Below are 12,764 nucleotides of genomic sequence, written 5' to 3'. Positions count from 1 at the left end.
TATAGTTGGCCTGCCAGGACAATCAAGCTTGTGGATGTTTAGCAGGGGTCAGAAGCACGTTGTCAGAATGGGGTAGATTAGAGCACGAGATGGAAATAGAAATGTCAAGACAGTCAGCAATGGATAGATCGAACAAGGGAGAGGTGCAGATGAATCAAGAGCACTGTATACAACTGAAAGAGTCCAGGGTTTTGGGCAGAGGGGTGGGATGGGAAGAGATGGGTAGTGGTTAAAGAGGTGGAAGAAGTGTTCAATGTCACCTTAAACTTGGAATTCATTGAAATGAAGCTACAGAGAACTAATTGTTTAAGGATCAGATAGTTTAAGGTCAGAAGCGATAGCAACAAAAACTTTCAGAGATAGAGAAACAACTCTATCCCATGGATGCACCTGACTTGCTGAGTATTTTCAGCATTTTCCATTTTACTTCAGATTTCCAGCATCTACAGTTTTTGGATTTTCAATTACTGGTATAAAGAAAAGATTTTAAGATGAAAGATTCAGGTAACACAGAATCATGAACAATGTTAGTAAGACAACTGAAATACTTCAATTAGCAGAATTACTTTTCTAAACATATAGAATCAAATGCAAATTAATATACGAGAAACATCAGGGCTGCAAAGATTACCTTCTCTTGATGTGTTTCTTCAATCAGTTGCTTGGTATTTTCAAGCTCTCGAATAAGGGAATTCTGAAATAGCATTTTCCAGAATAATAATTTACACCACATACTTAGCATTAATTAGTTTGAATTGAAGTTCTAACATTTCTCACTGAAGAATAGATTATATCACCCGGGAGTGGGTGAAGAGAAGAACAGGGATATTTTTCAGTTCTCTACATTGATTTAAGTAAAGCATTTAATTCCCTAAATTGCTTGTGTCTTTATACATCAAAAGCATTCCAGAGTGGAACATGATCCAGCAACAGACTTTATTGCATTGCTGTTGAATACAGTAAGATGGACTTTCATATTTACTTTTATTGTCCAATGAATATCTAAATTATATGGCAAAAGCATGGAATGCAAAAAAAAGCATGTATCGAATGCAAAGAGTTAAAGTACAATGCAAAGCCTTTGCTCAAATCCACTTGGGAGTTTTCAAAGTAAATTATCAAGTACGTATCTGACACCATATACAACCCTCAGATTCATCTTGCTGTGGGCATACGCAGCAAATCCAAGAAACACGATAGAATCGATAAAAGTCTGCACCCAATACGATGGAGAAACAACCAAACAACAAATAATAAAAAATGAATAAGCAAGGAATACGAGATGAAAACTCCTTGAAAGTGATTCCATAGGGTTCTGGGAATGTTTAGTGATGGAGCGAGTGAATTGAGTGAATTTATCCCTTCAGCCTCTTGAACCACTCGCCTCATCACTGAACTATTTCCACAAGGGACCCATTTTCAAAGACCCTTCATCTCATATTCCTTGTTCATTTATTTTCTTTTGTATTTGTAGTTTGTCATCTTTTGCACTTTCATTGTTGCACCCAACAGGGCTGACAGACTTTCACTGATTCTTGGACTTGTTGTGTACGCAAGCAAGAAAATTAATCCCAGGGTTGTATATGGCAACACATGTTCTTTGATAATAAATTTACTTTGAAGTTTGAGGGGTAATAACTGTTCTATGAACCTGGTGGTGTGGGTCCTGAAGTTCCCGTACCTTCTTCCTGATTGCAGCAGTGAGAAGAGGGCATGGCCTGGAAGGTGGGGGCCCTTTCCTGCAACAGCACTCTGTGTAGACGTACTCAACAGTGGGGATGGCTTTAGCTATGATGGACTTGGCCAAATTCACTACTTCTTATAGAACTTTCTATACCAGGCCGTATTGCAACCAGTCAGTACATTCTCCACCACACATCTATAGAAGTTTGTCATTATTTTAGATGTCATGACAACTCTATGTAAACCTCTAAGGAAATAGAGGTACTGCTGAGCTTTCTTTGTGATGGTATTTACATGTTGGACACAGCACAAATCCTCTGAAATGATAACACCTAGGAACTTAAAGTTGCTGACTCTCTCTATCTCTGATCCAAGGAAGACTAGCTCATAGACCTCCAGGGAATCATCAGCTCCTTGATCTTGCTGACATTGAGAGGCTGTTGTGGCACCACTGAGCCAGATTTTTATTCTCCCTCCTATATGCTGATTCATCAACACCTTTGATTCAGCCAATAACAGTAGCGTTGCCAGTAAACTTAAGTATGGCATTGAAGCTGTGCTTCGCATTACAGTCGTAAGTATAAAGCCAGTAGAGCAGGGGGCTAAGCACATAGCCTTGTGGTGCACCTGGCTTGATGAAGATTGTGGAAGAGATGTTCTGTCAATCCAAAAGACTGGGGTCTGAATTAGAGGAAATTGCACATCCAATTACACAAGGATGTACAGTTGCAAGAAAAAGTTTGTGAACCCTTTGCGTTACCCGTTTTCCTACATTAGTTACTCATAAAATGTAGTCTGATCTTCATCTAAGTCACAATAATAGACAAACATAATCTGCCTAAACTAATAACACAAACAATTGTACTTCTCATTACTGAGTACACCATTTAAATAGTCCAAGTTCAAAGGAGTATGTGAACCTCTGGGGTAATGCCTTCTACAAAAACTATTTGGAGTCAGGTGTTCCAATCCATGAATTGAGATCGGAGGTGTGGGTTGTAGAGGTGCCCTGCCCCATAAAAATGACACACAAAGTCAGGTTACTGACAGAGCCTGCACTTCTCAAGAAAGATCTCTTTATGTGCACCATGCCCCTCTTTATCTGCCCCTCTGACCCTTAACACAGGTGCCCCCAGTTGTGTCCTGAGTCCCCTCCTCTACTCCGTTTACCCCCACGACTGTGCTGCCATAAACAACTCGAGCCTGCTGATCAATTCACAGATGATACTACTTTGAACAGTCTTATTTCCAGCAGTAATGAGACAGCCTACAGAGGAGAGGTTGACACTCTGACATAGTTGTGCCAAGATAACAACCTCTCCCTCAATATCCAAAAGACAAGAGCTGATTGTGGATTACAGGAGGAGTGGAGACAACATCAACGGGTCTGCAGTTAAGGTGGTGAGTAGTTTCAAATTCCTCGGTATACACATCAACGAAGATCTCACCTGGACTGTACACACCGGCTGTGTGGCAAAAAAAAAGCACAGCAGTGTCCCTTCCACCTCAGATGACCGAAGAAATTCAGCATGAGTCCCCAGATCCTCAAGACCTTCTACAGGGGCACCATTGAGATCATAGTACTTCAGAGTGTGGTACAGACAGCCCAGCACATGGAGGATATTTACAACAGCAGGTGTGTAAAGAGGGCCTGGAAGATCATCGGGGACACCAGTCACCTCAATCATAAACTGTTTCAGCTGCTCCCGTTTGGCAAACAGTACTGCAGCATTAAATCCAGGACCAACAGGCTACAGGACAGCTTCTTTCTACAAGCCATTGGACTTATAAATTCGTAAGTCTGTGATTTTTACTTTCTCACGTTGTGGGATGGATGCAAGAGTTAAATAAATTCTGAATGGCTCGATCAAAACAACTTTCAGAGGACCTTAGAAGAAGAATTGTAGAGGTGCATGAAACTGGAAAATGCTACAACAGCATTTCTAAAGACCTAAGTATTCATCAGTCCACAGTAGAAATTGTCTCCAAATGGAGGAAATTCAGTACTGTTTCTACTTTCCCTAAGAGTGGGCATCCTGCAAAAATCACACCAAAAGCACAATGTACAATGTTGAAAGAGGTGAAAAAGAACCCAAGGATAACAGCAAAAGACCTGCAGAAATCTAGAACTTGCTAAAGTCTCTGTTCATGTGTCCACTATGAGAAAAGCACTGAACAAGAATGGTGTTCGTGGCATGGAAAGACACCATAGAAGAAACCACTGATCTCTAGAAAAACAAAATTGCTGCACATTCTCAAGTTTGCAAGTATCACCGGGATGTTTAACAATGCTTCTTCGACAATATTCTGTGGACAGATGAGACAAAAATTGAACTTTTTGGCAGAAATGCAAATTGCTATGTTTGGAGGCAAAAGGGCACTGAACACCAACATGAAAACTTCATCCCAGCTGTGAAGCATGGTGGAAGGAGCATTATGGTTCGGGGCTGCTTTGCTGCATCAGGGCCTGGACAGCATGCAATCATTGACGGAACAATTAATTTAAAATTGTATCAAAGCATTTTGCAGGAGAATGTCAGGCTAGTGGTCCATCACCTGAAGCTTAATAGAAGTTGAATGATGCAACAAGACAATGATCCATAACACAAGACTAAATCAATAACAGAATGGTTTAGAAATAATAAAATTCATGTTTTGAAATCGCCAAGTCAGAGTCCAGATCTTAACCCAATTGAGATGCTGTGTGGCATGACCTGAAGAGGGCTGTTCATGCAAGGCATCCTAGAAATATTGATGAACTGAAACTGTTTTCTATGGAGGAAATGGTCTAAAATTCCTCCAAGCCGATGTGCAGGACCAATCAACAGTTACCAGAAACTTCAATTAAAGTTATTGTTGTACAAAGGGGTCACACCAGTTACTGAAAGCAAAGGTTCACATACTTTTTCTGACAAACACGTGTAATTTTTTTTCTCAATAAATAAATGGACATGTATATTTGTGTTTTTTATTTAATTGGGTCCTTTTTATCTAGCGTTAGGACTTGCATGAAGATCTGATCACATTTAGAATGAAAATTTTAAAAGGGTTCACAAACTTTCTAGCACCACTGTATTGAGGCCATGGTCTTGAAGCTTATTGATTAGCTTTGAGGGGGTGATAGTATTGAATGCTGAATTGTAGTCAATGCAAAGCATCATGATGTATGCATCTTCGCTGGTGAGATGCAGCCCTGCCAAATAATAGGAAAGCTAAACTGGCCTTTGAGACAGTGAAATGTACAGTTATCAGAATGATATCAAGATTCCAAATGATAAACTGTAAAGCAACTAGATAAACAGCTGTATTTCCTCACAGTTAAAATAGACAAGATTGAAGTTTAAGAAATTAAAGGGAACTTATTGAGAAGAAATTCCTCCCACTGAGCTGGGGTGTCTATGGCTATGGAGCATTATCTGACAATTATTAATTGGCTTCTCTGGAGTGAAAATAAGCAGTTTCTAGTTTGAGGTTTTTGCCAGTGACAATTGATGCTAGGCTAATCATTAATTTTAAATCTGAGAACAAATTTTGGTCAACATATTTCTGTCAAAGGATATGAGGAAATTGCATGTGCATGGGGTTAGGATACAAATTATTGTTATTGAAAGAAAAAGTTTTGAGTTAAACGTCCTATTCCTTTTCTTATGCTGTTACATAGTATATAAAACAAAACCCACCAAACCTTACTAAATAAACCAGGTTTGAGGTAAATACCATCTGCGAGGATCTAATAATTTAATATTTTGTTTTTAAAAGGACTACCTTTTCCTCTAATGCAGCCATCCTTTCCTTTAGATGCAGCTGAAGTCTTTCATTGGACTCTGACAGTAGTTTATCTACAGTGTCTGATAAGCGCTTATTGTGTTCTTCGTTCATCTTTTCTCTCTGACGAGCCTTACAGATAAATAATGGGTAGATTAAAAACTATACTGAGAAAACTCATCACCACCAGTTGGTCAATATACACTAAACAAAAGATAATTTTAAATAAAAAAGCATGGTTAATTTCAAAAGCATGCACTTGTCAATATGAATAAGAACTTTACACTTACAATAAACACATTCATATTTACCTCATACCAGAAGTTTCATAACACAAGATAGATATCTGGCACACAGAAAAGAATCAAGTATAGTGTAAAGCTAGTGAATTTTTGGCTATGCTGTCTGACCTGCTGAGTATTTACAACACTTTCTGCTTTTATTTCTGGTTTTCAGCATTTGTATTTTTCTTTTAATTTTCAAATATTTTTCTATTTCTAAAATGTTTACAATCCAATGCAAAAGTTTACTGGTTACTTTTAAGATGAAACTTGTTAAATTTGATTAGAACTTGATTATGAAATCATATTAAAGCTTAGAAGTATAAATGTATGGGGAGATATGGTGAGAAATTCTACCCTGACAATTATGCTTGCTGAGTAAATGTAGGATGTGAGAAGGGATGATCCCAGCATTCTAATAAAAATGCATTACATTTTTCCTTAGTTATCCAAACAGCTTAAAAGAAATCACCTTTTTTTAAATTGAACAGCAGAGTAATGCGAGTACTCTGAGACTGAGCAGATAACAAGGTTTTTGTGGTAACCTGCAGCCTCCAAGTTGAATCCAAACAAAGGCACTCTACCACAAACAAGAGACCTGCTATCTGTTCTAGTGACAGGCATCTGAGGCTTAAGGGGTGGCAGTGGCAACCAGGGACAACACTGGGATAAGGAATAAATTTAGGAATTTTAATCCCCATCTTGCAATATAGATCAGAAATAAAGCATGCAACTCATATCAAAACTGGAGAATTTTTTTGGAGCAGAATTATAAGCACTTCAAAATGACATGGACAACCATTACAACAAACTCCCATCTGACAATGTTTCTGTTATGGATTAAGACGAATTTGCCATTTTTGCATACAGCAAAAAGACATCTAGCACGGTGATTGATGGCCAGCATACCAAACAGCAACCACTCACCCATTTACACTAATCCTACACTGAAAAGGAAATTTAGGATTTTTTTTCCTTATTAAAGTAGTTTACAGTTTATACTGTGAGCAAGTCTATAAAGTTACAAAAGAATCCATGCACTAATATTACAAGTTGCATAAGATTCTATTTTTAGTTTCAGATTTATCATTTTAGATTCAATAAATGGGAACATGGAAACTCCCAACCAACATACTCGCTGCAATTCTTGATTCTTTTCTTCGAGCTGTGCCTCCAACTGCCGTAACCTTTCTTCAATGTTTCCATGCCTTTCTTCCGCCTGACAAATAAATAAATACCATTGTCAAATATCTCAGGTTTGTACTTTGAAATAATAAACCTCTATGAAATTTTTAAAGTTTTCCAAGAAGCATAGGTCGAGTTTAGAGTAAGCTTCAGCCAGTGGTCTCCCAAAAGCCCATGGCATTTTACGAAAAGATGACAGAAGCACATAGATGATTTTTTTTTGAACTGCTGTGCATAGTTTTGAAGCTTTAATGTTCAGCAAGCTTATTACAAGGTCTAAGCTTCAACTGCCACGTTTGCAGAAGGCAACAAGCAGCAAGCACAAGACAGTGACTGGAACATTGTATCATCTACCTTCCTAAGCATGGAGCTCAGTTCCGTCAGTTTAGCTTCCATGAGGGTAGACTCTTCAGAAGAAAAGGAAGGATCAGACTAAGAAAGGCAGACAGGTACAGGAAACAGTAGAAAGAAAGGTTACTGTTGTTAGGACTACCATACTAAAAAGGGAAACAGACGAAGATGAATACTGATTAGTTTATCCAGAAATGTACGAAATAGGATATCAGATACAAGCTCATAAAAGAGGACATGTATATATGGACCAACGGTTACGTACATAGACTAAACACTGCATAACTGACTGGCTTATATTATGGAATGGAATAATTATCTTTACTAAAGACTTAATACATTATAATTACCATAAAAAATATTGTTCAATTTAGCAAAATAACAATCACATCAATTATATTCAGAATCAATTCAGAACCAAAGTTCAATTAACTGCTATACTTAAAGCAGACAAATCTTTAATTTAATAAAGTACACAAAATAATTGGATTTCAATGTAGAAGTCAATCTTACTCATTTTGTCCATCATGCTTATCAGATGTTTGACACTCACTCGTCTGTGTCTTCAAGCAGCAAATGTGTCTTCAAGCTATCACACACTGCCTGGAATATTTAACCCTAGGAATTGGCAATATTGGTCTTCTGACTCCTTGGCTGCTAGTAACCACTGAGAAGGTTCCTGCTTATTTTGGGCAACTATCTCTAATCCCTGGAAATGGGGCACTTCAATTTAGGGCAGTCATCATTTGAAATTTCATAAAAAGGTACAACTGGGATCAGTTTCTACCTTATCTTCTGTATTCTGTCTACAGAAGGAGGACATTCTGTCCATCCTCCAGCTTTGTGTCCTACGTCTGCTCAAATTAGCAACTAAAGTAGTTACTCATCCTCATGCAACAGTCTTCATTTTTCCTGGATTAATGAGGCACCACTAACACGAGTGTTCAGTTTAAGATGAACAGTAAAACAACTCACCCTGCCTTTAAATTAAATTTAAGAAACATGTTTTCTTGAGATACAACTAATTGATTCTCATCTACATTTCTCATAAACGCACATAAATTCAAATTAATGTCTATAATAATATATGAAGGACAACAAAATTCTTGAAGTTTAATTTACAATATATTTTATAATGTGTTATGAGTTGTAGATCTTTGTTTTACTTGGTCTGTTTTCTATACTATCTGCCATGGCCAAAGTTTTAAGCTTGTCTACATGCAGTAACATCTGAATCTGAAAGGAAAGAATTTGCAGGGCTAAAGAACAGGGCAAGGAAGTAGGGTTAGCTGGATTTCCTTGTATAGAACCTGAATGAACACAGTGAGATGAATTATCTCATTCCATGGCAGTACAATATTTTTTCAAATAAAAAAATCCTTTCTTGTGAGAAATGCAAAATGGCCAATTCATTGTCATCTTTATTTCAACAATATTGCTAGCAGATATGCATTATGAAATTAAGATTTCCCATGACAATTCTGCAATATCCAAATCATGTATAACTAAGACATCATTACATGGCTCATGATACAGAACTGTAGAGGCAAATACAATCAGATCTGGGTCAGCAAGTTCAGGAAGGACCCCCTAAAGCTATGAAATAGATGGTGCAAAAAGAAAAACAGACAATAGCTTTCAATCACAGCCAACCCCAGTTCCAATTGTCCTACTATATTGGTTTTCATCTTGTGCCAGGTTTACTCTGTAGGCTCAGAACAACAAGCTATGAAGCACCTTGTTTTTATTTGCTTGAGGTATTATGTATGTGTTTGATGCATAGACCATTTTCCTCCTGACATTTTACACACAAAAAAAAACAGATTTTTGAAGAGGCCTTCTCTCAGAAACAAAATGCTGCTGTACTCCTGGATTATGCTCACTTGAATTTTGGATTATGTTCAGTTGAATTTCAGTTGATAGACATGGCAAAAACCAATACTCAAGCTCAAGCTGCCCTGTAGAACACCCCACATTCTTGGGAACATCCTTTGTTATTAGTTATCAATTACAACTCAAGAGGTGACAAAGGTTTTAATCTCTGAAATGTCATCATTTCTCCATTCATTATCATTTCCTTTTGAAAAGTGAAAATCGCTAAATGATCCATTCACTTTCAATTTTGTTTGTTACTCAACATTAAGCAAACATAACAAACATGTCAGTTATAAAATTAATTCACTTTCATTGTCTTGTGATCCTAGTGCAGTTTATTACATTCAAGCTCCCTGTAGATTTAATGCCCTACCTTTGAGAGTGCAGCCACTCTTTGTGCCAACTCTGCTTCTACTTCCGGTAGTGTTTCTGCTTTTCTGAGAGTCTGCTGTAGTTTTTGCTCGGCTAGTTCCAGCCGCTCTTGCAACTGACGGTTCTTCTCTTCACTCTATATTTGCAGTTTTAACGAATTAACATCTAGTCAGTCCCAATGCAGAAGCAGTTGTAGAAATATTTAAAGAACATTCCTAATATTTGTTCAAGTCAGGTAAAACACAAGTGGATAGAGAAGGAGATGGTGTGGAACCCAGACAACTGTGGTTTGAAGATCCAGCAAACTTACTGGAAGTTTGCTAGTTACATTATTTTTAACCAGGGAATTAAATCAAGACCCTGACAGCCCACATCTTGTCAGTTTTTAGGACTGAATCATAACATAGGAATTATTTCAATGTCCTGGTATATTCTCTTCAACTTTCTACACTAGACGATTTCCCATCACCCTATGAGAACTTCTGGCTTCAAAAGGTTCATTTTATTATCAAAATATGTATGAGAAGACAAATCTCAGAGTTGTATTCTGCCAGTGAGCCATGAAATACAGAAAAAACATTGGAAAAAAAGAGATCAACCACCACCCCACCCCCGCACAAAGAAGAAACAAACACTCACAAACCCAAACCCCCCCAACTCGCCAATCTGCAACAACAAAGAAAACACAGAAAACTAAAGACGACCAATATACTTGTTCTATCAAATATTGGGTGAATTTGGTTAACTGTTGCTGCGTAACAGAATCTATTTCAGATCTGAAAATGAATAATAAAGAATATGCATCTTTATTCTATATCTGATCTTTATCTTATCGGAGAAGGTGAATTATCTTATATTTAAATATGTAGCATCACTATATAAAAGGAACTTAATTTTCAGAAATATTCAGTGTTCTTCCAATGTTTACTACCTGTTATTATTATTACACGGTAGTTAATTTTAGTTAGCTCACCTTGCTTTGGAGTGGAACTGTAAACTTAATGGAGATTAAACATTTAAATATGTCTTGGCAACTAAAGATTCCATCTTGTGTTACAATATTTTGTAAAGTTCAGCAAAGCTGTGCATCCTTTGATCAGAACCCATTCAAACCATTAACCACCTTTACTGATGCAGATTGGACAAAGGATTTTAATTCATTTGATTTTGTTTTTCTTCTTCACAGCTAAGAAATTCAACATTATGTCAACTGCCACCTTTAGCATGAAAATATCAAGGCTGACTAAAAAATTTGTTGAGGCAGCTATTATCAAATGTGTTCATTCAACTAATCCATTACAAAATATGAAACGCATACATAGAAACTACAAAATTACAAGTGTGGACAAAAAGTTTAAATGGAAATATTCAGTGAAATTGTAGAACAGCAGTACTTAGACAAAAATATTAAGTACCCCAAATACATATTTGCCCAGAGAAACTTTGAGTGCACTCCCTTCAATGACAAAACATAGAAATAATTTGAGGTTTGTCAAATACCTATTTATACAGTTTATCTTAAATATCAAGCTATAAAGTCGAACACTTCCTGCTAGAAATGAAAACTGAATAGTTCTCTACATCCCAGTACTTCAATAGAGACAGCAGCAGGAGAATACTAACATAGAAACAGTTGTATTTGCATATTTTCACTGTTAATCACTTTCAACTTCACAGCTACAGAAGTCATTCTGCTGCCTTAACAAGCATAATCTCTGTTCCTCTCTATTTGGTAAGATTTTGCTTTCAACTGAGTGCTTCATTACTAAGTGATGAAAACATGCAAAACAGAATAATCAGAACACTTCTGTCAATTAATGCAAGTACCTGTAAGTACATGGCATCTTTATTGGCAAGTTCATTTTCAAGTTTATCATTAAGATCATGTACAGATGTAGATTCTCGTTGTGCATTGAGGTAGCGTTTTTCAAGTGTTGTTATCCTTTCCTCCATGTCTTCTTTCTGAGCCATGGCCTATTATAATCAGAAGATATATGAGAATCAGTCACTGTTCCTTCTTCACTCAACTTATCCACTTCTTTCAATATTCTATCTCAAACTAATGAATCCATTTATTGTTCTTTAAGTATTTCCTCTAAAAGATGGTATTTCTATGTATATAAATTACAAGTGCATTTAAGAATCTTGATAAAATTCAAATTACCTTAATGTGTATGGAAATGCCTTTATGCCAGCATGGGGAATTTACCTGCAGCCTTTGCTACAATCCATATCTACGTTTTGGGTAAATTAGCTACTTACTACAAAGTACTGAATCTCCCACGAGTTGTGAACGATAAATGTTCATAATAACTAAACCTCAAAAATCTGTTTATTCATCACTATTAGGCATGCAATTCACACTTCCATTTTGGTAGTTTTACCCTACAATTCTTACCTCACGCAAATCCCTCTGAAGTTTAGTGTTCATTTCCTCAGACTTAATTAAGTCTTTACGGGCTGTATCCAGATCTTCTTCAAGTTCTGATATCCTACTAGAGAGAGCAGCCAGTCGATCCTTCATCTGCCCGTTCTCCTTGCTTTGTTTATCTATTGTTTCCTGAAGCTCTATTACTTTAATCAAATCTTCATCGTGACTTATAGAACTATTAGAAAATCTCTAAAATAAAAAGCAGCAAAAATCTTACTTTAGTTGTTTTAATCACACACAGTCTTTTGCCAAAAAAGATTGCTGTAGAACTCTCCATGAAAATGTATCATTCAAAGAATATATGCAGAAAGTTTTAGATTATTTGCTGAACATCACTCTTAATTAGATTTAAGCCAGTGTTTACATATAATGATATGAATATGGGTGCTGTGTGAATTTCAAGCCCCACATGGAAAAGCTGGCTTCCAATGCATGTCTAGAGGCAAGCTCATGAGGCCCCATGGTCCTGAAGCGATCTTAGTGGCAATCAGGTTATATAATGTCTTGTCTGGAACAGTTTCAGTAGTATTCTTAATACAGTTGCCTTGCTTTCTAACAATGTGCTCATATTAGCAGGTGCATAAAGAAGGCCTGAAAGATCATCAGGGACACCAGTCACCCCAATCAAACTATTTCAGCTGCTTCTGTCTGGCAAACAGTACTGCAGCATTAAAACCAGGACCAATGGGCTACTGACAGTTTCTTTCTACAGCTATTAAAGTTACAAATTCACAATGTCTGTACATTACAACGGAGTCATAATGCAAAGATTTTTGCTCCATCACATTGCTGGGGTGGATGCAAGATTTAAATAGATTCAA

At 37.0% G+C, this 12,764-nt stretch overlaps 1 protein-coding gene across 3 annotated transcripts in view; it reads right to left on the bottom strand.

Annotated features, from left to right (window-relative positions):
- Nucleotides 1–12,764, bottom strand: part of LOC140205281 (liprin-alpha-1-like) — a 161,388-nt gene that overhangs the window by 55,799 nt on the left and 92,825 nt on the right. For all 3 annotated transcript variants that reach the window (XM_072272774.1, XM_072272776.1, XM_072272775.1), the window contains exons 6-11: nt 11,911–12,132; nt 11,340–11,486; nt 9,514–9,648; nt 6,865–6,948; nt 5,449–5,580; nt 632–694 (exon numbers count right to left, since the gene is read on the bottom strand). In XM_072272774.1, coding sequence (XP_072128875.1) covers nt 632–694; nt 5,449–5,580; nt 6,865–6,948; nt 9,514–9,648; nt 11,340–11,486; nt 11,911–12,132 — 783 coding nt within the window. The remainder of the gene's footprint in view (nt 1–631; nt 695–5,448; nt 5,581–6,864; nt 6,949–9,513; nt 9,649–11,339; nt 11,487–11,910; nt 12,133–12,764) is intronic.

Source organism: Mobula birostris, chromosome 11 (assembly GCF_030028105.1).
Source record: "Mobula birostris isolate sMobBir1 chromosome 11, sMobBir1.hap1, whole genome shotgun sequence".
NCBI lineage: Eukaryota > Metazoa > Chordata > Chondrichthyes > Myliobatiformes > Myliobatidae > Mobula > Mobula birostris.
This window is presented reverse-complemented; position numbering and strand designations above follow the sequence as displayed.